Source organism: Pan paniscus, chromosome 9 (assembly GCF_029289425.2).
Source record: "Pan paniscus chromosome 9, NHGRI_mPanPan1-v2.0_pri, whole genome shotgun sequence".
Classification (NCBI taxonomy): Eukaryota; Metazoa; Chordata; class Mammalia; order Primates; family Hominidae; genus Pan; species Pan paniscus.
The window spans coordinates 94,181,190-94,206,932 of NC_073258.2; the positions used below are offsets into that span (position 1 = coordinate 94,181,190).

Here is a 25,743-nt window from a genome sequence, read left to right on the forward strand (position 1 = left end):
TTTATTTTTTTTCAAATATTGACTTTTTATAACTTTTTGTGTGTATGTCATGGATGTAACACCTTTTCTTATTTCCCTGATGATAGTTTTTTTTCTTCTACTTCCTACGTGATTTGTTTTGTTCATGTTACCTTTTTCTTTGTTTTGGCCTTTCTGATGTTAAAAGTTTTTCTGAAATCTCTTGTCATTCTTATTTTGGCTCATATTAAGAAAGAAGCCAAGCCAGGTGCAGTGGCATGCACCTATAATCCTAGCCACTTGCCTGGTTGAGGTGGAAGGATCACTTGAGCCCAGGATCACTTGAGACTGAAGGAAACAGAGATAGTACCAGTGAGATCCTCATTTCTGAAATAATAATTTTAAAAAATAACAACAATAAGGAGAGAGAAGCCTTACAGTTGTGTCTGTGTGAGAAAATAGGGCTTATTAAAGACTGGGCTTCACTGAAGAATAATTGACTCCCGTTTCATTGAAGGACTCCCCAACTGTCTACATTTTGTTTTGTTTTGTTTTGTTTTGTTTTGCTTTGCTTTGCTCTTGGGCTGATCATTTTCTTTTTAGAGAAATCCACCAATCTCCTGCCTTTAAATATGGCTGCCAGAATTCTAAAGCTGAGCTATGGAAGAGATTGTTTAGAATAGAGACTTTCAGCTACTTTCCCTGTTTTTGGTATGGTATTCTTATTCTCCTCTCTACCTAATGCCCTAAGTCCAGAGTTCTCTGGCTTGACATCTCCAGAGAGTAAACCTCTAATTTTCTGCCAAGGTCAGAAAGAGAAAGTTGCCTGACTGGGGTTGGTGCTACAGAAAGGATCTGGAATAAACCGTGTCCTAAATAGATTTTAAATCAATCCTCTTGTTTTCTTCTCTACTTGTGTCCCTTACATTCTGAAGTACCCGGTGCTTTCGACTTCCAAGATTGTTTTTGGAAATCCCTGACTTTCACCCTCATGGGCTTCTATTTCAGCTTCTTCTGATCTGCAAAGGCAATTAACATGCATCAGCTTTCCAGCAGTCAAAATTATATTGTTGTTGTCCTCTCTTATGTTTTCTCTCTCTCTCTCTATCTCTCTGTCTCTTTCTGTCTCTTAAATGTGTGTGTGTACACACAGCCTTTACTGACACTGTAGTTGAGTTTCAGAAGGGAAGAGTAGGTAAAGTATGTTTCAGTCTGCCATGTTTCCATTTTAATCAGAAGTCCTTTGTTTTCTATTCTATCTTAAAATCTTGTCAACATTTACTCCGTAGTAAAGCAAATAGAACTGAAGTTATGTTTTTCATAATTTACATGGCTGATTTTATCTACTTTGAACAAATCAGATCTTCAGTAGTAACTAAATTATTTTTCTCTTGCACACTTGATTATTATCTTGAGACTTCTGGTGGATCATGTCCTCATGTCCATTGTTCTCCAATCTCAATTCAACATTTATAGCTGAGTAAACATTCTCCTCTTGGTAAGCACAGTTGTTAATTGTGTAAGCTACACATGCTTATTTTAGAAAGTTTTTAAAACATGGAAAAACGCAAGTAGAAATTTTAAAATGCATAAATTCTACCTGTTTTTAAAAGTAATATTTAAAACTCATTCTTCTTCTCTTATGTCTCACTAGGCTCATTCCAACTGCCTAACATATCTCTGTAAGAACTATCAACATTTTGGTCTGTAGGTTTCAATAAATCTTTATGTTTTTACCCATGTATGCAAGGTTAGATTGCTTTCTCCCAAAACAGAATCATGTTATACATATAGATATAAAACTTGCTCTGTTTTTTTACATAATAATACATCAATGTTTTCTAGGTGAAAGGGTAGAACCTAACCCCCATCTCCTGAGTGTGGGCTGAACATTGTGACTCACTTCTAATCGACAGAATGTGGCAGAAGTTATAGTGTGTGACTTCTGAGACTAGATCATAAAAGACATTGCGGCTCAATCCTTGCTTTCTCTCCCAGATCACTCACTCTTGGGGGAGCCAACTTCCATGTCGTGAGACCATTCAAGCAGCCGTAAGGAAAGGCCAACATAGCAAGGAATGGAGGCTTCCTGTTAATAGCCAGTGAAGAACTGTGGCCCTTTGCCAATGTATATGTGAGTGAGCCATCTTGGAAGTGGGTCCTTGGGCCTCCTTCAAGCCTACAGATGACTGTAGCCCTTACAGACACGTTGACTGTAATCTCATGAGAGACCCTGAGCCATAACCACCCACATAAGCTGCTCCCTGACACCTAACCCATAGAAACTGTGACATAATAAAAGGTGTTACAAGCTACTGTGTTTTGGAGTAATTTGTTACACAGCAGAAAATAACTGATACAGATCTGATACCCCAAAATAGGTGCTGTCATAATAAATACATAAAACTGTGGACGTGTCTTTGGAACTGGATGTGGGCAAAAGCTGTAAAGGCTTTAAGGGAGAGTATTAGAAAAAGCCTAATGAAATTGTTAATAGAAGCCTGATGGCTATAGGAAGGCTAAAGGTAAAAGCTAAAAGAAAAGTAAGAAAAAGTTTATTGGAACCTGAAGAAAAGGGATCCTTAGGATATAGTGGCAGAAATTTTGCAATACTATTACTTGTGGTAATGTGGAAAGTAGAAAATATACCCAATGAACTGAGTGATCTTCCCAAGGAGATAGCCAGGCAAAGTGCTGAATATTTCACCTGGTTTCTTCTTGATACTGAATGTGAGAGGAAGGAGATAAACTAAAAGAAGAATTGCTAAACGTGAGAAGCCATTACTTGATAGTTTTGAAAATCTCCACCATCTCTAGATGGCAAACAAACCTAAAATAAAGTCATGGCTTCCCAGCAAAAATCAAATTCAGGGCACTGATGGAAAGATATGTTCCAGAGATGAAGATGAGAGTGTGGCTGCAAAATACTTTGTTTACAACCTCAGAAAGATGTAAGATGGTGCTTCTGAGAACCACTCAGTGAAACAACAGAGCTTTGAACAAGCTTAAGGGTATTGTCCTTCAACAGTTCAGCAGAAGCCCAAAGTAGAGAATAACTTTCCTTGAAAATATTTTGGGGTATGACTTTTGTCTAATGAAGTGAGCTCGAATAAGGTTCATAGGGGATTCAGAAAGTTTCTAAGAATAATGATATTGACAGAAATGCCATCAGCTTAGACTGAAGGGAACAGAGATAGTACACAATGAAAAGAGGTATTTGAAATTCCAAAGTTTTCCTGAGAAAACGGCACAGCTCCAAAACAGTCTATCTTTCAAGAGGAAGGAAAGATTAATCAGAGGAGAGAACCAATAAACCAAAGGGTACAGCCAAGAGCCATGGAGAACCACTCCTAGGAAGTTCCTTGAGTTAGAATCAAGAAACATTGAACATGTGCCTGGGTGGATTTCAGAATTGCTATGGACCAGTGATTGCTTTAGGCTTCCCATTTTTCCACTATTTGAACAGGATTGTCTACAGTTATCTTATGCATGTTGGATGAGTATGTGGGTAACTTGTCTCTTAAACCCACAGGCCTTGAGTTAAAAGGCACTGTACTCAAGGAGCTGCACTTAAAAAACAACACTAGAGAAGCCGCATTCACATTTAGGTCTGATTAAGATGGCAAATTTCTAGACTTTTAGCTGATGTTGTAAAAGATTAAGACCTGGCACTGGGAGTTGGTATGGAAGAGGGTGAATATATTTTCCATGTATGAAGAATGTAAATAATTTGTAGCCAGAGGACAAAGAGGAATAGTTTTAAAATATGTCCACAGATTATTCAACACTTCTCCCTCCAAAAACTGAAGCCTAATTTGCCACCTCTTGAGCTTAGACTGGATTTGGGGATTCAGGGCTAATTGACAGAATATTGTAGAAATGATATTGTGTGACTTCTGAGACTAGGTCATAAAAGGTATTGCAGCTTTCTTTTTTTTAATTAGTTTTTAAACTACAAATAAAAATTGTATGTATTTACCATGTACAACATGTTTTTAAATATGTATATATTGTAGAATGGCTAAATTAAGCTAATTAACATATGCATTACCTCACATACTTATTTTTTTTTTGTGGGGGCAGCATATATCTTTCTCTCTTTTACATGACTTTCTCTGCAAGAAGTCAGTTGCCATGGCATAAGTATGCTCAATTAGCCCTATAGAGAGGTCCATGTTGTAAGGGACTAAGGTCCTCTGCCAACAGACATGTGAGTGTAAATATAGGAATATACTATTCTGTTGCACTCCTCCTTCCATGTGATTATAAACAATACTGCAGTAAACCTCTCTGTCTCCCTCTCTGTCCCTAAAGAGAAAACATATTATTATGTTCTAAAGATATCTTTAGATCTAAAGATATCTTTATGTTCCCATGATATTATTTCTGTAAGATAAATTCTTAGAATTGCTGGCTATGCACATTTTAAATTTAGATAAATATTTTCAAATTACTCAAATATTGCCAAAAATAATTGTAATAATTTACACACCTCCAAACAGTGGATGAGAGTATGCCTATATCTTTGCCAATTTTAAATGTTACTAGGCTTTCTAATTTTTTGCAATCCTATAAGAGAAAGTATCTTATAATTTTATTAATTTATACTATTTAACTATTGGTGACAGTGAACATCTTTTTGTATGTTTGTGGTTTGAAAAAAGTACTATAATTATTTAGATGAAATTCTGTTTGCATGCTCCTAACCCTTGATCTTTCTTTTTCCACAATGCCCAGCATATAGTTAATGTTACATAAATATGCAGTTTTGAATAAATGAATGAGTGAATATATAAAATTCAGACATGCAGAAAGTCTTCACTTAACCCCCTAGTTTTGACTTTTAACTGGGCAAAAATACTTTAGCAATCAATTAATTTAATTATCTTTTCACTTCCCCTTTATCACTATTCAATATATACAATTCAAGTGTCTTCTGGGTAAGCTCTTTATCATTACAACTTGTTCTGGCTAATTTGTTTCTAAAGGAAGCCATATACTTTTTCTCTCTGAATATTTTTTAAAACAACAGAATAGTTATATAATAAATAATAGTAATAATAGCAATAACGATAATGATGCTACCTGATAGGTGTGTTATATACGTAACTGACCTAATTTAATCTTTACTACAGTCCTGTAAGTATTGCTATTCCCACTGTAGAAACAAGGGAACTAATTTTTGATGAGGGCAAATACATTAGCCATACTCATTTAGCTATTAAAAGGCAGATTTGGGATTCAAATTCTTGTTGTCTGAATGCAAAGTCCATATTCTTTCTACAATGCTCAGCTGGCTTTCTTAGAAATAAATCATTTGTAGAGTTGTTTTCTCATATTGTATGTTCAAAAAAAAAGAGGAAGATTCAAGAAAAGAAAAATATTCACAATTTTAAAAGATGTAAAATGAAATTAAATATTTTTTCCTGCCTGGGAGGGCTTACTGCTATTGATTCTTTTTTCAGTCAGTACTGGAATGAAAAAAAAGATTAAGTAAGATGAAAAAACATTTTCCTTTCCTTCATGGTTTACAAACTTAATTCAGCTATCAACGGGCAAGTGACTGATACCTAGTTAAAATAAGAAAATGCAATTGAAACATTTAATCATGAAAAGAGAAAGAAAAGGGAATGTGGTTTCTTCTCACAATGATTGGTCTCTATCATCTGAGGATTTACGTCAAGCTGAGGAATTTCTCCCAGTCAGTTCAGAAATAGGACTGCATGGTGGATTTTAACACAACACTGTGATAATTAGAGTGATGCCTTCTTTACAAAGCAATTTACACACTTTCAGAGATAATCTGGGTTTTTGGGTGTTGAGGTCACCTCAGACTGAAGATAGGTATCCTTTTCAGGTGACATTCTGAAATGTTCCAACAGAATGTTGTAAATTTACTCTTTAGAGAAGATAACTCCCCAAAATTATCAAAAGTTGTTTTCTAACAAGGCTTTTACAAAATCATTGCATTTTGAAGTGCAACCATATGGGGAATAAATGGTACTGTATGTGAGGACATTATGAACTAGGTTTCATGTGTAAGCAACTGAAACATATCTAAGAGTTTTATAATCTTAGTCTGGGAAAAGGAAAAGAAAAAAATTGTTGTTGTTATTTTCTACTGTATGTGGCAAGCTCATGTTCCTCAGATGTGTCCTAGAATAATGTTTTATAATAGGTATTACCACATATATTCAACAGCAGCAGCAACAATGCTAACATGCTTTATACCAAAAACAAAAAAAAGGCATAATGGTGGCAACATGACGAGTGGTCTTACAGCACAAACCTAAGTAATGAGGACACTGAGAGTCATTTTTCTTCAGCCTGCATGTTGTTCCACCTGATCATTGAAGGCTGACACTAAAATGGATAAAACATTGGTATCTCTCTAAAACAGGTGCCGCAGTCTCAAGGTAATGACAGAATGTTTATTTATTAATATTTGTTTGAAGTATTTGCTCATATATTCCTAGCTCAATTTTATTCAGCCAACTGCATATTAACATTGTTTATAGGGTAACCAGAAAACATGACACTCAGAGATATACAGAAATTAATTCTCAATTCATGGAAGTCATTTCAGTAAAATTAAATAATAACAACAAAAATAACAGTTGAATTTCCTAATACAAAATTCTTGTTCTAAATGTATTTTAAAGACATGTTCTCTTATTTTATAAGTGGCTATATTGTATTCTTTAATTTTTCTCTAACATCACTATTTATAACAGATGGAATCTGATCTTGAATCATTATTTATTTAACTCATTCATAATTTCCCCTTTTTGTTTCCAAAAATAAAGAGCTGAGGAAACGTAAAAGATGTTTATAGATAATGAAATATTTTTTAAAAATTAAATAATGTAAAAAGGACTTCCAATTCTGGTAGCATGTTTGATTAGATACGCTGAACAATCTAATTGAAACAAATAAAACATTATAAAAATGTAAATATCTTACTGAGTTTGAATGAAATAATAGAATCAATAGATTTCATAACCTAAGTTATGTGAGAAGTGAGAAGAGGAACCCCAACAAGGGAGTGAATGCTAAAAGAAACTTTTGCTCTGAGTGTTTCTGCTTACACTGTGGTGGCTACGTGCAGAAGGATAATAAGACATAGGGCCCAAGACCAGCCCAGGTGAAGATTTCAACAGACTTCTGCATAAAACTGGGATTCCAAAAGCCTACCTTCACTGTAAAAGTAAGTAAGAACAGGCACAGTGGCTCACACCTATAATCCCAAAACTTTGGGAGGCTGAGGCAGGAGATTCACTTGAACTCAGAAGTTCAAGACCAGCCTGGTCATCACAGAGAGACCTGTCTCAACAGAAAATAAACAAATCAGCTGAGCATGGTGGCATATGCCTGTGGTCTCAGTTACGCAGGAGGCCGAGGTGGGAGGATTGCCTGAGCCCAGGAGGTCAAGACTGCAGTGAGCTGAGATCATGTCACTGTACTCCAGCCTGGGCAATAGACCAAGACCCTGTCTCAAAAAAAAAAAAAAAAAAAAAAAAAAAGTAAATGAGTCTCAAATCGTGAACCTTAGTGTATGCAAATTTAAAAAAATATATTTAGGAGGCCAGAAGATCCCAAAAGAGAATGGAGAATGTGACAAAACATCCTAACTGTATTACAGATTTGTAAAACAACCTCACTAAAAGAGGAAGACGGAAAAGGTACTGATTTAAGTAACTTTGGAGATGAGTGAAATCTATTGAGGCTAAAGGCAAAATTTACTATACATATGCACTGTACTCTAATTGATAATGTCCTGTTCCATATGGTATAGGTTAACAATTCTGATAGTGTTATACACCTATACTGCAGTTGTGCAGTTAAGTAAATGGATGGCGGATCATGGGAAGCCACTTTTTTACCATTGGAGTAGGAATTTACAGATAAGTAAGGGGAAGAAGCTAGAACAATCTGTGTAACAGAGTTGGAGATAACAGTGTGAACTCATGGCCTTTTAGCTTAGATAAACTCATGTCTGTTTAGACACAAATGGTTGCATATAGAAATACTTACAGTTATTTGTATATACAAAGATCAGTATTACACAAATATATTTCCTTGTTCTGTCAGCTGAGAGGGTTTAGGAACAAGAATAATCAAGTCGCAAGGAGCGTTCCTAGTGCCCAGGTACTGGTTTATAATTCATTGTTAATAAGTGCTCCCTGAAGACAGAGCTGATTGCAAGAGCAGGAAATATACATATACAAGATGAGACTGGGACATCCTATAATGATAGAAAGTAATGAAGTTCTCAAAACCAAAAATCCCACAATGATGAGGTATGTCAAAGGAACATAGGAGCCAACTGGAAGAGCTCCCAATGACCACAGCTGGAATAATATGAGAAACTAAATTTGTTTATTTTCTCAAACAAAGTAGCCTTGGATTATAATTCAAAGTATACAATAAATATCCATGTGTCCATACTGATATAAATAAATGTGGGAGATGAGACAAATCTTCCATGCAGAATTCCAAATAATTGATATATACACTTTACCCTTTGGAAGGCAGAGCATAACTCCCTACCCCTGAAGCGTGTGCTGCACACAATGACTTCCATTCAAAAAGTACAGTATGGAAGTGGGGGAAAGAGTAACTTTACAGCGGAGAGAGCTGACAAACACCATCTCAACCCGATGATCAAGGTCAACATCAACAGTCATAAATCAAGTTGATAGTATGTACCCTTGATACAATGTGATGAAAATGGCAGTTAATTTCTGTGAGTTTCCTTCCAATCTAATCATGAGAAAAACTGCAGACAAATTTCAATTAAGGGACATTCCATAAAGTACCTAACAGCACTCTTCAAAACTGCCAAGATCATTACAAAACTCTTGGAAACTGTCACAGCCAAAAAGTGCCTAAGGAGACATGACCACTATTTAGTGTGGTGTCCTGCAACTGAAAGGACATTAGGTAAAAACCAAGAAAATCTGAATAAAGTATTAATTTTGGTTAATATTATCAGTATCAGTTTATTAATTGTAACAAATAGACCAGACTAATGTAAGATGTTAATAATAGAGGCTACTGGATGTGGGGTAGATGGGAGCCCTCTGTACTATGCTAATAATTTTATGTAAATCTACAACTGTTCTAAAATAAAAAGCTGATTTTTTTTAAAAAGGCAGAAAAATTCAACAGTAGAAAACATGCCTATTTTGACTTTGGCACTGGGTGAAGAAAAACTAAGAAAAGGAAAAAAAAAGTTTTGGAAATTTGTATCATAAGCTGACTCTAACACTTATTTTTCATTCACCATATTACCTGTGTTGTCTGGAAAACCTCCTGTAAAAAAAATTAATGTAAAGTAGTTTAGAGTTGGTGATACCCCCAGACAATTCTCATAAGAAAATGCAAAATCAAAAAATTCAGCCTCCATCCTGGCCTCAAAGATGTCCCAGAAATAAAGCTTCCCCTCAAAAGTATCTCATAGTTAAAAATTATAAACCCACACAAGAAAAAGACAACATGAGTAAGGGCTAGCAGTAATATATCCAAAATATTTTAGAGACTGGAATCATAACACGCAAAATAAAATAGAAAATTCTTATTAATATGCTTTAAAAGTTGAAAAAAAGTAAAAGAAAAGCTTGAACATTTTGGCAAAGAAATGGAAGTTATATAAGATGACAGAGATTACCTGCAAAATCAACAAATTAACTTTTTTAAATTTCAAATTCAACAAATACTTTTTGAGTTCTTCCTATGTGCTAGGGCATGTATTAAATACTTGCACATATATTATCTATTTTTACTTTCATAACAACAAATAATTATCTTAATAAGTACCAAAGTTATAAAAAACTTCATACTAAAATATTTTATTATTTTTATTTTCTCTACAATCTGGATACTTTCTTCTGTTCTGTTTTCCAATTCACAAGTTATCCCTTCACCTGTACCAAATCTATCATTATTCATATCTGTTGTGTTCTTATTTTTGGTTATTAGTAATTTTTTTCTAGTTTTAGAATTTCTATTTTTCTTTTTGTTCTGGCCTTTGTATTTGAGAAGTTATTTCCAGGAAAATTTCTGCTTGCTTCTTCCAGGTATCTTAACCTACCAGTCTAGTATGACCCTATTCTGAGTTCAAAGATGGAGGTTGTCCCAAATTACAGATGATTGCAAGCTGGTTGCGAGTCAGTAGGAGTACTGATTTATTTCCACCTCACCATTTTCCTGAGGGTAAAGTCATCTGGAGCCCCAGCTTAAAGACAGGGGATGTTTATTTATTTATTGAGCCCAGGCTTTGTCTTCTGCCCCTTTTTTTCACAAGACTATCAAACGGCTGCTCAGTTTTGCAGCTGTTTCTTCCAGAGCATCAAATGCCTTTGAAAGCAGCCTTAAGTGCTGGGCTCACTTCTCTAGGTTCATGTCTTTTCCTAGATTTTGACCCAGTAATTTCCATCATATTAGCTAGTGACCCAAAAGGTTTCTGCAGAGTTGAGCTCAGAGAAGAAGTTGACCCAAGTGAAAAGAGGCCATTAAGCAGGCAGGCCCAACTTTCCTCTCTGGTTACAAATTTGTTTTTCCCATTAGGGCCCTTTCACTTCAACATTGTCCTAGTCATGAATGGCTCCAGGAAATAAGTATTGCATCTTTAAAACTTTAGCTCACGACTATACAAAAATCCTTCTCCTTTAGCTCCCCTTAATATCTGAAAAAGGTTGACATTTTCAAAACCACAGTGTCGAAACTCTAAAAGTCCATAAAAAGTAAAAGTAGAGAATTTTAAAAATCATAATAGCCATTTTTTCAAAGAATTTGGCTTTGTTTTCTGATCCTCAAGTGAAACCTGGCGCTTCTAAAGTCCCATCAGGAGGAGAAGCAGCCCTGATAGTGATGATTGACAGGCCTAGCAGGCATGACACAATGAAAGGCCTCATGCTGCCTGGTTAAGGGCTCAAATTTATGTATTTCTCTTCAGATGTCCAATGCCTATCGCAGCCCAGAGCAGGTTGGTAAGGATACTGAGGTAGGACATTTTCAAAATCTCTCTCAAATCACACCCAAATAATTAAGAATCTCTCTCTTTGCATTGCCCTTCACACTTTAATGAAGAGCTTTAGGACATTGACCAGGCACCCATGTTCTCCAGCTTCCCTGTCCAATATGATAGCCACCAGTCGTGTGTGACTATGAAGCACCTACATGTGGCCAGAATGAACTGATTCAGCTTTAAGTAAAAACTATGCAAAAAATATATAAAATATCTCAATAATTTTTATATTGACTAGGTGTTAAAATGGTATTTTAGGTATATTAGATGAAATAAATGTATTATTAAAATAAACTTCATCTGTTTTTTACTTTTTAAAATTTGACTACTAGAATATTTAAAATTATGCAAGTGGCTTGCATTCTATTTCCATTGGATAGTGCTGCTCTAGGTGATCTTAGTTCTAAATACTGAATCTCTTCCTGCTGAATGGTTATTTTCTCAACTAGAATGTGTATTAAGCATCTCCAGAAAATTCCCTTGAAAATGTTTGCCATTAACTAACAATGAGACTAATCAAATAATTATAACTCTTTGGATCTGAGTTTCTTCACATCCAAAATGAAGAGGTTAGACCAGCAGCCCCCAACCTTTTTGGCACCAGGGGGTATGGTTTCAGGATGAAACTGTTCCATGTCAGATCATCAGGCATTAGATTCTCATAAGGAGTGCACAAACTAGATCCCTGGCATGTGCAGTTCACAATAGGATTCGCGCTTCTATGAGAATCTAATGCCACCACTGATCTGACAGGAGGCAAAGCTCAGGCCGTAATGCTTGCCCGCTGCTCACCTCCTGCTGTGTGGCCAGGTTCCTAACAGGCCACTGACCAGCACCGGTATGCAGCCCAGGGGTTGGGGACCCCTGGGTTAGACTGTATCTCCTGTACAGTTTCTTACAATTCTATGATTATTTCATTATAATTGTTTTAAAAAAATTTTTCAGGTATGTTCTATGCATAAGGATATACTTAGTTTTTAAAATTATAATGAATATATATATAATTTTTAAACTTGCTTTTTAAAAAATATAAAAATAAATATTTCCTTGTTGATACAAAGACAGACATGAAGTTATTTTATATAGCCACGCATATGCTAAAGTTGCACATTCATTTACTATATTGCTATTATAAATTTTCCCATGAAATGATTTTGTTATGAAGGTTTTTAAATTTTAAAGGTTTAGCCTATTGCTTTATTATTTATTCCCTATAATTGGTCCCTTAGCTTTTCTTCCAAAGGTCATCCTTATTCTTCATCCATGCATGCCCCCTATATTCTCCTTTGACCATTTCTGGTTACATTTTATCTTATCCTCATTTTGCCATGTCCTCCAATTTTCTTTCATGACTAAGCTCTCTTGTCAACTCTCACTAACCCTGTTTAGGAAGATTTCCACCCTGGCCACATTCTTCCTCTCCTTTAGACTGGAGCTTTCCTGGTCTCATCCCTTTCAAAACAAACTTACCTGAAAATATCTAATAATAAGGACATTTCAAGGTGAATTCAAGTCTTTACTGTTACTTCTTACTAGCAGGGTAGGGAACAGGTATTTGCATTTTAAATCTTAACTCTCATCCTGAAATGAAAACCTTTATTCGTATTAAATTGAATGGGATGTTCCTATTCTATATTTAAATTTTCCTAAAATCCATTATAGTATGTGTCTTCTTAAATGTTTTTGCAAGCATTCCCCTGCACCTATTCTTCCATGTGAAAACATGAAACCTGGCTGGGCGCGGTGGCTGACGCCTGTAATCCCAGCACTTTGGGAGGCCGAGGCGGGTGGATCACGAGGTCAGGAGTTCGAGACCATCCTGGCTAACACGGTGAAACCCCGTCTCTTCTAAAAATACAAAAAATTAGCCGGGCGTGGTGGTGGGTGCCTGTAGTCCCAGCTACTCGGGAGGCTGAGGCAGAAGAATGGCGTGAACCCAGGAGGCGGAGCTTGCAGTGAGCCGAGATGGCACTACTGCACTCCAGCCTGGGCAACAGAGCGAGACTCTGTCTCAAAAAAAAAAAAAAAAAAAGGAAAACATTAAACCTACAGTTTGCTAAGGAAGATCCTGACTGCTAAAGAAACCGACTCAACCTTAATGTTTGGAGAACACTGGATTTGGAGTAAGATGATCTAGGTTTATATCTTGATGTATCATCCATTCCAAGTGCAAATCCATGGACAAATCCATGGACATATCCTTCATTCTCACTAAGCCTGGGTTTCCTAATCTTCTGAAAGGAGCTATTAATAACACCTGATACACTTGCTGAGTGTATTTCTGAGCCTCTAAAGAAATAATGAACATGGAAGCACTTAGCAATGTTACACAGCCTTAGTGATCTTGGGCATCCTGAGATTTCATTAAATTTCGTTCCTAGTTCCATTTTCCCTTCCTTGGGTTAGAAAAAATACATTGACCCATTCAATTCAGACAAGAATAAAGAATATACGCGTTTTCAGAATAATGAAAAGTTTCAAGTTAAGATAACACAGTCACTCTCTTCATGCAAACATGAGAGCTATGAAACACCTGTTAGAACTGATATCCCAGGTGACTGTATACAATTCATCTATGAAGCTCAATTTGTCAAGAAACAGCATAATGGTTTTATAAAATTCAGATGGAACCTGGACGGAGGGATGTGGGTGCGCATTAAATTCATAGAATATTAAAGTAGCAAATTAGCGTTAAAGTGATGAAAGTAAAGTGCAAATAAAAGACTTTAAGAATTAAGTAGTCGACTCCATGTGTTAGGAAGGAATTCTTTGGTTAAAATAAATCAAACACAAAATTCAAGTGCTTAAAACAAATCACTCAAGATGTCAGTTGGAAAACATATATTCTTTCCTATTATTTCCTCTATGAAATGGAGACAGAAAATCTGTCATCAATGACTCTTGGAATTTGGTAGAAAAAGGAAAGAATCTGGAATCAGTCCCGTTGAGTTTCGTTCCAGCTTCTCCTCTTAGAAGCTATTCTCTTCTCCCTGAAGGGAGGCAACACTGTCCGTTCGCCTGACTGGCAGTGTTTTAAGGACCCATCGCGCTTGACGGGAAAGTCAGGTACAAGCTGATGCTGTTATCACCACAGGAACCAGGGGCTGAGCGGTGAAATCCAGCTCCTCCCAGCTGGAAGACACTAGGGTGAACGGAGATAAAAGCAGTTCTCTTTACCCGAAGTTTCTTTCTTTTTCATGCCACTTCAAATTTGGGTAAGAGGAAAGAGGGCCAAGGGGATTTAAGGAACCTGGATGATGAACTCCCCAGCGGTTTACAGTTCCTTCGTGATCTATTTGGTTCATTCATTCAACAAGTATTGCCGGGCTGCAGCTTGGGTGCCCAGCCTTGGCGTAGGCAGTGGGACTACAAAGAGGAAAGGACCCAGAATAGAGGGGGCACTGGACGTATAACTGCGGGACAGCGAGGTCGCGCTCGCGCGGGGTGAGGTTGGAGGCAGCCGAGGAGCCCCACAGGGCAGCGCCCGCCGCCGCCGCCGCGCCCATCCCCCACTCCGACGGCCACGAGTTCGGGCCGCGACGTCCCCATGGCAACACGCGGCGGCGCTGCGCGCGGGGAGGGAGAGGCCCAACTGCCTCGTAGGTCGCGCGGCGGGAGGGCCCAGGCGGCGGGAGCGCGGCGGCGGGTGGCGGGGCCCCTTGGGGCGGGCCTGGCCGGGCGGGAGGTGACATACGCGGTCCTGCGCCCCCGCCTCAGACCTCTCGGGCGAGCGCGGCGCAGCGCAGGTAATGGCTCCTGGCCTTCCCGGCCCCGCCTCGCCCCTGACCCTCACCCAAAGGCCAGGCTGCGCGGGTCCTCGAGCGGGACAGGGGAACCCCAAAAGGGCGGCCGCTCTGCGGGAGGCTGGGCTTGAACCGAGCGCGGGTCCTGGAGGGGACCGCGTGGCGCGGGGACAGAGGCTGGGAGGGGAGGCCCGCGCTTGCAAATCCAGAGCAGAGCTGCGCCCTAAGTTAGAAGGACTGGGCTTCAGTTGTGTGGCCTTGGGCAAGCCACTTAACTTGTCTGTGCCTCAGTTTCCCTGACGTTTAAGTGAGATATTTGAGAATCTACAAAACCATTTATTGGTCTGCTCCTTCTGGTCAAGTTTTCCTTCACCATCCCTGCTCCTCTCCGCTCTGTCCCACACACAATTCCAGGGTCTCTCTTAAACTCTTCGATTTGGAAGTGATGTGAGCTCGAATCTTCCTCCTCTTTCTACCTCCTTGAATGTTCTTTAATTGACTTTTATTCAGTGATTCGGAGGAGTTGAAGTCCTTTTCAGTACTTTCTCCAGTTATCGTCATAGATTATTTTTTAACTAAAATTTTGTTACTGAGAAAAACATTTTTTTTTTTTTTTTACTTTAGGCAAATGCTAACTAACATCCCTATTTTGTCAAGAGGTGAGCCAGTGCCCATAGAGCCATTGAAGAATTTCAAGATTTCTTTTTAAAGGCATTCTTAGCCTTTTTGCCCTAAATCTCATAGTTACAGTCATCCTAACAAAACCCAGATAGGGCCAAAGAAAGAATGTACTCAAATAAAGGCACACCTTTAGGGGAACCACAAGAATAGAAAGTTTGAGAACATCTGGCTAGAATTTCTCTTTTAATGGGAATTCTGTTTTACTCATTCTCATGTACTGAGCCCTTTGCGAACAACGTAGTACAAGCTATTATTCAATAAGTAGTAAATGGATGCTCATTTTAGTCCGTACCACATATTTCAATAAATCACTAAGTCAATATCGTAAATGCATAGGGGTCGCTAAACAAAAAACTCAAGTTTGGGAGGCCGAGGTGGGTGGATCACGAGGTCAGGAGTTCGAGACCAGCCTGATCAACATGCGAAACCCCGTCCCTACTAAAAATACAAAAATTAGCCGGGCGTGGTGGCGATTGCCTGTCCCAGCTACTCAGGAGGCTGAGGTGGGAGAATCGCTAGAACCTGGGAGGCAGAGGTTGCAGTGAGCTGAGATCGTGCCTCTGCACTCCAGCCTGGGCGACAGAGCTAGACTCCGTCTCAAAAAACAAACAAAAAACCAAAACAGAAAACTCAGGTTTCTATATTTTGTAGGATCAAGAGCTACTACACAGAAAAACTCATACTAAATGGTTTTTGCCAGTAGCGAAATTTTCATGTTTTATAGGTTAAAGAATGTAAACATTTTAGGAACTTGTATCATTTTCCTCCTAACAGATTAAAAATCAAGAAATATAAACCAGATGTAGCAGTTTCTTGACATGGAGAACCAAGCCCATAATACGATGGGGTAAGTGCTGAGAAATTTCTGTTTAATAAGTATGTGCTTAACTGTGCCAAAAACTTCCTGAGAACACATGAATTTTGAAATTTACTATTAATAGAAGGATATGCCAATTATTTTTGGTGAGGCGGATGAGAGGAAATATGAAGTGACTGTAATTAAGGATTATAATGCGAGACTTTCTGATTTTGACACTACAGATCTGCACTCAAAAATCACTGTTTTCCAACTTTTAGTGACTGTCCAATATCTAAGGGTGGTGGATGTGGAGGCAGGCCTCATGTGCTCTTCTGTTACCACAATGCAACCTTTCTTCGCCAGCTTGCTCCTTTTTTGCTGCATTGAGTATCTCAAGTTTCCCTCTACTCTTGCCCCTTAAGGCTGAACTCAACACTTAAACATAGCCTGAGAATAGATCCAACTCCGTAAAAACATCATCAAGAACTAGATATCTTACCAAAAGTTTCACGAAGAGATAAGAATAAAATTTGTGTAGCATTTGTCATTGTAGAAAATCAAATTCCTGTTTACAAATATCTGTCCTAACTCTTTACCTGCTACCTGCATCACAGAGTTTTCTCTTCCTATTGTTTCACTAGCCAACTGACCACTGGCTGAACACAGAGTTTGGGGAATGAAGGGGTGAAGGGGTGATTGTATAGTGCCTAATCTTGATTGCAACTGACTTTGGCACTAGTCACACCACTTCAGGTGTCTCACTTTCAGAAATTCTGCCCAGACCATAACTTTGATGTCAGGCTGAAAGAAAGCTGCACAAGTTTGGATAATAATCATAACTATCACTTTTTAGCTCCCACTGCATACTCCTTCTTACAACAGCCCTGCTAGGTATTATTCTCATTTTACAACTAAGAAAAGTAAATATATTCGAGTACAGTCTAAGCTCTTATAACAAAGAGACTCCAAAAACAGCAGCTTAAATAAGAGACTCCAAAAACAGCGGCTTAAATAAGATTGAAGATTATGTCTGTTTCATATAGTCGTCACAGGTGCTGTGCTCACCCAAGATACACAGACCAGGATTGGTTTGGCAACTCTGCCATCTTCATTAATGATTTCTATCTCTAGGACCAAAGTGGTTGTTGCAGCTCCCACCATCATAAGTGTGCTCTGCCATCATGACTGTGCTTCTTCCATAGGGAAGGAGAAAGGCAAGAAGAGAGAGTAAGACCTTTTCTTTTAGGAGTATAACATGGAAATGGCAGGTCTCGCTTCTGTTCACTTTCCATTGGCCAGAACTTTATCCCAGAGTTACAACTAGCAGCAAGAAAGGCTGGGAAATATGGTCTGTAACTAGGTAGCCATATGACCAGACAAAGCTTAGAAGTTCTAGAACAAAGGAGGAAGAATGGATATTGGTGAAAAACTAGCATCCTCTACCACATTGAGGCTCAGAAAGGTAGAAAGACAAAAAAAGCAGGAGCTCATTCTAGAATATACATCAGGTTAGTAGAGAAAGTAGGATTTGAATTCAGGTATGCCTGGCTCCAATCCCTGTGTTCCTTCCTACATTGGAAATGGATGGCAATGAGATGCAGGGAGCAGCCTGCCTGGTATCCATAGCAGAGCCAGGTTAGGATTCTGGGTTAAGTATGTGTTGGGTCCCTGTTGTGATGATAGCACTAAGAGCCAAGATGCAGATTGAAGATGTTGAACCTAAGGTTGGGTCCCAGATATCACTTCACTCCTACAAATCCAAGGCCATGGAGTCATTTAAGAAACAGACCTTGTCTTTAAAGAGCTTAGAATTTAGTAAGGAACAGTAGAACTTGTTTGGGTATGGTGTAATTACAACCCCCCAAGTTAATGAGAGTTTTTAGAGGTTTTCCTGAGGTACTGTTCCACTCATCACAGTAGACATGGGGCCACACACTGCCTACCACGGTCTCCAAAGCATGGAGACCCCAGGTTGGCATTGCCTCAGTCCCACATGCTATTGAGAGTTATGTATAAATCTAGATCATGAATACAATAAAACTTCATCATCAGGGTCTTGTTATGTAGCTTATTAAACCGTGTCATCTACATATACAGTAATGTTTTGTGGAGCAGCCTACATTTAACAGATACCTATTTAGAGTCTACTGTGAGCTACTTACTGGTCTAGGCACCAGGAAGGTAGCAGTGAACAAAATACACAACTTCTTCTCAAGGGGCTTATACCATAGTGGAAGAGACAGATAATAAACATATAAATTTGTATCATATGGTGATATGAAGAAAAATAAAGCAGGCTAAGGGTGGGAAAAATAGAGAGTGTGAATGGAGTGGTCAAATAAAGATACTTTGGTAAGGCAGCATTCAAGCAGAGATTATATCTGGGGGAAAAGATTACACAGAGCAGGAGCAGAAAGTGCCAAGGCCTATGGTGGGAGCTTTCCCACAGAACATTTTCAGTGTGAGTGAATCAATATTCTCTGATATCATGGTTATAACCGGGTTTGATGTTAATTTATCCATGATTTCTTCCAATTATAGGTGTTTGTATTTGTGCCATAATAATCTAAACTCCTTGTAATTGAAACTCAATTTTATGTTTGTTCTTTTTGTTTTTAAAGTGTGTTTCCAGAACATAATTATAGAATGAGTAAGTGATCCCTTTTATTGGCCTTTTTAAGAAAACCTTCTCTAGGTTTTGCTTTGTTTTTGTTTTCTTATTCATGAATTTCTACTTACTAGTTTTCCCTTTTATGGTTTATTCTATCTTGTTCCCATGGGTTGAAAAATGTGCTTCAGTTATTTTCATGATTTCTGGATTTCATGATTTCTTTAAATAATAAAAGCATGTAAGTTTCCTCCTGAGCACAGCTTTGCTGCCTGCCATAGGGTTAGTGTTCTCACCATCATTTTCTAAATAATCTATCATTTCAAATTTGATATCTTCTTTGACTCAAGAGATATTTACAAAATGTAATTTCAAGGGGCATTTAGTTATCTTTTTATTATTACTTTTTAATCTTTCTACTGTCATAGTCATAGGATATGGACTATATGATTTTGACTCTGTCAATTTCACTAAGATTATTCTTGTAGTCTATTGCAGGATCAACTTTTATTAATGTCCTTTGGGTATTTGAAAACACATGTATGTTCTCTTTTGGTTGAGTAAAAAGGCTAAAAAAGTTATATAATCAAACATTTTAATTGTTGTTATTATGTTTAACTTGTGTTTTTCAAGTATAGTTACATTAATTTTTGTTTATTTGATCTGTCAAATTCTAAGGAAGATCTTCACTATAATTGTAGTTTGTCTAGTCCTTCTTGTATTACTAACAATTTTTGGTTTACATATTTCAGTGTTCTGTTGCTTGATGTGTCAAGGTTTATGGGTATATCTTCTCAGCATATTATATGATTAACATTATAAAATATAGCACAAGTATAAACTAATGTTTTCTGTTTTAATTCTACTTTGCCTGATATTAATATTACCATCCCTGCTTTCTTTTTAGTTTACTTTAATCAATAATATCTTTGTTCATCACCTTGTTTTCAACCTTTTTTAGGTCATATCAAGTTTTTCTCCACATATAAATAGCATATGGTTAGATTAACAAATAGAGGCCAGGTGCAGTGGCTGACGCCTGTAATCCCAGCACTTTGGGAAGCCAAGGCAGGTGGATCACCTGAGGTTGGGAGTTCAAGATCAGCCTGATGAACATGGAGAAACCCCATCTCTACTAAAAATAAAAATTAGCCTGGTGTGGTGGTGCATGCCTGTAATACCAGCTACTCAGGAGGCTGAGGCAGGAGAATCATTTGAACCCGGGAGGCGGAAGTTGCAGTGAGCCGAGATTGTGCCATTCCACTCCAACCTGGGCAACAAGAACAAAACTCCATCTCAAAACAAAAACAAAAAACAAAACCCAAAAAACAAATAGGAAGCATAGCTGGGGAGACCTCAGGAAACTTACAATCATGGCAGAAGGCGAAGAGGAAGGAGGCACGTTTTATGTGGCCAGAGCAGGAGGGAGAGAGAGAGAAGGGGGGAGTTGCATCTCCTGAGAACTCACTATCACAAGAACAACAAGGGGGAAGTTCGCCCTCATGATTCAGTCACCTCTCACCAGGCCCCTCCTCCAACACTGGGAATTACAATTCGACATGAGATTTGTTTAGGGACACAGAGCCAAACCATATCAGCGGGCTTATTGACAGTGGTCTTTACTCCATAGTCATCAGACTAGGCAGTTTCCTTGCAGGACCCCAGGTCACTCTCTTTCAGTCTTTTGTCTCAGGCTAATCAGATTCCAGAGAATTCTAATTTCCTACCTGGAGAGTATACCAGCATTCTGGGAGCTGAAAAGGATGAGGGGGCTGAATTCAGACTTACATTGTTGACCTTAACCCCCCAGTTTCCAGTACAGTGGTCCTGCCATCTACTGTACCTGGTGTTCCCCAACCCCAGTCCAGAGCCTTTCTGTTTTAGCTTCTCCAGAGAATATGCCTGGATTCGAATGCCAGTGAGGAGATCTAGGAGTCAACCCCTTCTTAGCCATTCCTCCTGTTTTCAGGCTGACACTCACTTGCTACTTCCAGATGTATCTAGTTGGTTTGCTACTTGGCTTTGTCCACTGCTAGTTCCTGTTATTTTTATCCTTCTAGGTTCGACCTTCTAGGTTAAAAATATCCCTTTACTTTGTGTTAGTAGGATTTGGGGAGGGAACAAAATGTGTGTGCATACATCTTCAACCAAATTCTCATTTTTCTCTACTGAATCTTTTACTGTACCTTTTATTCTGTGACTTTTATCTTAGCCATTGATCTCATTCATAGAATCTTGTCAAATGCTTCCTAAACATCTAGGTACTGCTACGTGATCCACCAGATTCTTCTTATCTGCTGTGAAAGTCATTATTTTCAAAGAACCAAGGTAGATGAATATTAAATCATAACTTCTTGCATCTGATTCAAAAGGTCCTTTAAAACTATACTCTTTTTGTGTGCATCTTTCTTAACCCTTAAAGTATTCTTTCCCTCTGAGATATATTAATCATCTTTACTTTACTTACCAGGTTCTTGACTTTATGAATCATAACTTTACTTACCAGGTTCTTGATGAGTTAAACACAGTTTTAATTACAGTTTATAAAATAAAATCTAATTTTTCTGATGTAAGTCAACATATTGGTACCTGAATAAATTATAGTAATATATTATTTTTGCACATTGAAAATTCTTTTTAAATTTGGTTAATTCCCTTGCTTTCTGGTTAGCCCAGACTATACCCCCTTACTCTCCCTCTCTTCATACTTTATTCACCTCCCCCCATATACACGTATATTCCTCCCCAGAGTAATCAAACTGGACAAGTTCTTCCAGTTTCTTGTATCTCTGAAGAAGAAACAAAGTAAAGTACATCTGGGTTAAAATCCTGACATGTCAAACTTGACGGTAGACTCTGAAATGTTAGCAGTGCTGAGTGACTGTAGGAATTAAATGCATGATTTTGAAAGGAAGGAAAGTTATTAGGAAGGAGAGAGAGGAAGGAAGGAAATAAGGAAAGAAAGGGAAGATTTCTACAAGAGACCTAATCAAACTGCTAGTAAGTTTAAGGAAAGATGAAAAAGTACCACTGTGTAGGATAAATTTGCACATACGTTTTACAGGAAAATCTTTACAAAAGATTAGTTACAACATACATTTTCTTAAAAATCTGATATGTGTGAATGTAGATATGTACATCAGGTGCATACCCACCTAACCTGACCCGGTTGTCTATGGTGCTTAGTTGTATGGCACCTTGGAACCACCTGGGACTTTGTGAGCCTCTAATCAGAGCACTGGTGAAACAGAGAAGTGCTAAAAACATGAATATTACAGATATGTGATGAGTGCGTTTGTTCTCTCCCCAAAAGAAAGAAGCAGTCTCATTGGACAGCAGTTAGTATAAAAGTTGTACCCTCCTTGAACTCAAGAAGCAGAAGGAAAAGGAGAAATAGAGACAAAAATAGAAAAGCTGGCAAGAGAAGTAGCAACACAAGTATCAGTGGTAATAAGAACGTTAAGAAGTTAGTCCTATAACACTATAGGCCAGCGTATTCCAGGGGCCCTAGCTCTGTTCAGCAATGTTTTGTCTTCTCTTCTATCACACTACAGGGACAAGCACAGTGCCTGACATAGGGTAATTATGCAGTCAACTTTTTTTTTTTTTTTTCCTGAGGCAGGGTCTTGCTCTGTCACCCAGGCTGGAGTACAGTGGTGTGATCTTGGCTTCCTGCAATGTCAGCCTCCTGGGCTCAAGCAATCCTCCACCTCAGCCTCCTGAGTAGCTGGGAGGTACACACCACCAAGACTGGCAATTTTTTTGTTTTGTTTTTTGTAGTGGTAGGGTCTCACTATGTTGCCTAGGTTGGTTTTGAACTCCTGGACTCAAGCAATCCTCCCACTTTGGCCTCCCAAAGTGCTAGAATTACAGGCATGAACCACTGCTCCCAGCTCAGTCAACATTTGTTGAATGAATGAGTGAACTGAAAGAATGACAGCTTATTAAAGGCAATAAACTGTCAAACAACAGGGAAATAAAATATAAATACCAATTTCAAAAGACTAGAGAAGAGTTGAATCAAGAGTTCAGAATTAGATAGAAATGAGGTTGTATAAAAGCAGGGTGTGAAAAAATGAAGAGAATCCAGGACTATTTTCATAGATACACTTGGGGTATTGAGGACTTGCCTTTTTAATTGGAGAATGTATGGGGAATGGTTACATAGGAATGGCTTCAGCCAGGAACAAAACATACCCATGTGCTTTCATGGACTCTCCAAGGGTAACATACTAAGACTCACAGTTTTCACCCTTAAATGTTATTTAAGTTAGGTTGTGTCTTGAAATCAGAAGATACATTTGGCGATTATTCCGTTTCCTCTAAAAGCAATTATTAAGTTATTGTTGCTTCTTATAATAGAAAGTGTTATAGAATGACAGAAATATGTTTCACATGTTGCCATATTAAAGCACAAACATATATGGCATAGCCATTTATGGGGAAATCCACTGGCCAACCCATAGTGCCATGGAGTAACTATACCTATAATCTGTACAAATGCTAGAGTACAAGATGAGCAGCACACAGCTAGGTGCACTATACAATCCATGCAATGAAATGGTTTCCAAATTTTCTCTAAAAAGGAGAAAGGGGAAAATGCAAATACTTTATGCTAATCTTATAAATCTTCAAGTTATATACTACTTAAAATGGTTCAAGAATAGGAAAAAAAAAAGATGAATCAACAAAAGAGCTGGCTTATAAAGGACAGCTAGTCAAATTACCCATAGAGGCTATCCATTTATATTAGAAACAGGCGGCATATGAGGCATAATTGGTGCAATGGCCCAGGGACTCAGGAATATCCAAATCTTGCCTCAAATCACCAACAACCCCAAGGGAGACTTACCATAGCAAAGGAAAGCAAGACACTTTGAGTGGTAATGATAACGAGGGAACCCACCTTACACAGTGTCGGAGGAGGCCACGTAGGAAAGAGTAATGAGGCATCCCTACCCATCCCAGCCAAGGTGGTATCAGTGCAGAGCTACTAGGGGCCTGAACTGTCACCCCCACCCAGCAGTAATGAGGAGTTCCTCCCTCCAAGTGGCAACAGAGGCTGAGTCAAGAACCTGAACTTCCACCACTGTCTGGCAGTAATGAGGTGGCATTCTATTCCCCTGCTGGAGTATTGTCAGAAGGGGTCTGCTAAAACACAAAATTCAAATAAAAACCAGAAGCTCGTAATATAATACCCAAGCAAATTAGGGTTCCTATTTTTCTGGAGGTGGGAAATTTAGAGCTGATACTATGGCTCTGCGATGGTATCAGAGACCTCATTGGAGCTTACAGTCTAGTGGAGGGAAACAGATTATAGCAAATAAATAAATCTATATTATGTTGGGGGTGGTAATAATCACTATGTAGAAAAAGTAAGCAGATTATGAGAATAGAGAGTTACAGAGTAAATCTGGTTAGGTGACATTTGAAGAAAGACCTAAAAAAAGTGAGAGATGTAGACATCTGGATATCTGGGGGAATGGCATTCCAGGCAGAGGAATCAGCAAAAGCAAAGCTTCTGCAACAGGAACATGATTGACGTTTTCAAGGAACAGAAAAGAGGCCAGTTAGAGAGGAGGAAGCAAGGGGGAAAGTGGTAGGAGATGACCTCAGAAAGGCAAATAGGGCCAAGTCCTGAAGGGCCTCGCAGACCTTAGTCAAGGCTTCAGATTTCACTGTGTAAAATGGGAAGTCACTGGAGGACTCTGAGCAAGGGAGTGACATTTTCTGACTTAATATTTTAAAAGGCTCAGTCTAGTTGCTATGGGAAGAAAAGACCATAGGAGGGTAAGGGTTGAAAAGGCAGACAAGCTAAGCTGTGGGAGATGACAGTAGATCAGATTGATAGATGTAGACATAGTGACAAATGGGTTTGTTTTCATGAAATAGCTGACAATGTTACAGATCCTGGATTGGATATGGAGTGTGTGAGAAGATGATGAACAAAGGATGGTCCAAAGACTTTTGGCCTAACAGCTGGAAGGGACAGAATTGTCATTTATTAAATAAGGAAGACTGGAGAAAATGCAAGCTTGGTTTGAGATGCCTGTTATATATCCAAGTGAAGACGTTTGTTGTATGTCCAAGTGAAGCTGCCTGTATGTACAGCTGTATATAGCTGTTTGTGGTCACCTTATCGTTTCAAGATAGCTGAACCATCTACAACATCATATCTGCCTTCCAAGAAGGAAGTAGAGAGAAGGCAGTGGGTAAAAACAAAACAGTGTATGCAGCATTCTTATTTTGGGTTCCTAGAGAAGCCAGCTCTGAGATAAGAATTTGGATATACATTGTTTATTTGGGATATGAAGATATGGTGTAGGCTGGGCATGGTGGCTCACGCCTGTAATCCCAGTGCTTTGGAAGGCCAAGGCAGGAGGATTGCTTGGCACCAGGAGTTTGAGAACAGCCTCGGCATCATAACAAGACCCTGTCTCTACAAAAAAAAAAAAAAAAAAAAATTAGCTGGGTGTGGTGGCACACACCTGTAGTCCCAGTTACTCAGGAGGCTGAGGCAGAAGGATCACTTGAGCTTCTTCCTCATTTTCTCTCGCCTCCGTCATGTAAGAAGTGCCTTTCACCTCCTGCCATGATTCTGAGGCCTCCCCAGCCATGTGGAACTGTAAGTTCAATTAAACTTCTTTTTCTTCCCAGTCTCAGGGAAAGCAGCATGAAAACAAACTAATACAGGCAGGTATGGGGAGATACTGTAAGTCTTTAGACAGTGAGGTTACTATTAGTCATATACATAGTAATATCTTGGGTCTTGGAGGGTCTATTGAGTTTCAAACAAAATGCTTAGTATAACAGCTAGGATTATAGCAACTGTTAAGAGCCCAGGAGTTCTAGTCTGCAGTTGCGTATGACTGCTCTACTGCACACCAGCCCAGGTGACAGAGTAAGACCCTGTCTCTTAAAGATG

General features: G+C 38.5%; 2 protein-coding genes across 5 annotated transcripts in view; one reads left to right on the forward strand and one right to left on the reverse strand.

Moving 5' to 3' along the window:
* SMCO4 (single-pass membrane protein with coiled-coil domains 4) overlaps positions 1 to 25,743 on the reverse strand; it is a 300,612-nt gene that overhangs the window by 79,141 nt on the left and 195,728 nt on the right. The gene's annotated exons all lie outside the window — the stretch shown is intronic.
* DEUP1 (deuterosome assembly protein 1) overlaps positions 13,925 to 25,743 on the forward strand; it is a 102,349-nt gene continuing 90,530 nt past the window's right edge. For 2 of the 4 annotated variants that reach the window (XM_003813780.5, XM_055094760.2), the window contains exons 1-2: positions 14,599 to 14,733; positions 16,186 to 16,258. In XM_003813780.5, coding sequence (XP_003813828.1) covers positions 16,230 to 16,258 — 29 coding nt within the window. In that variant the 5' untranslated portion in view covers positions 14,599 to 14,733; positions 16,186 to 16,229. The other 2 variants (XM_055094759.2, XM_034933541.3) reach the window with 2 other exon arrangements.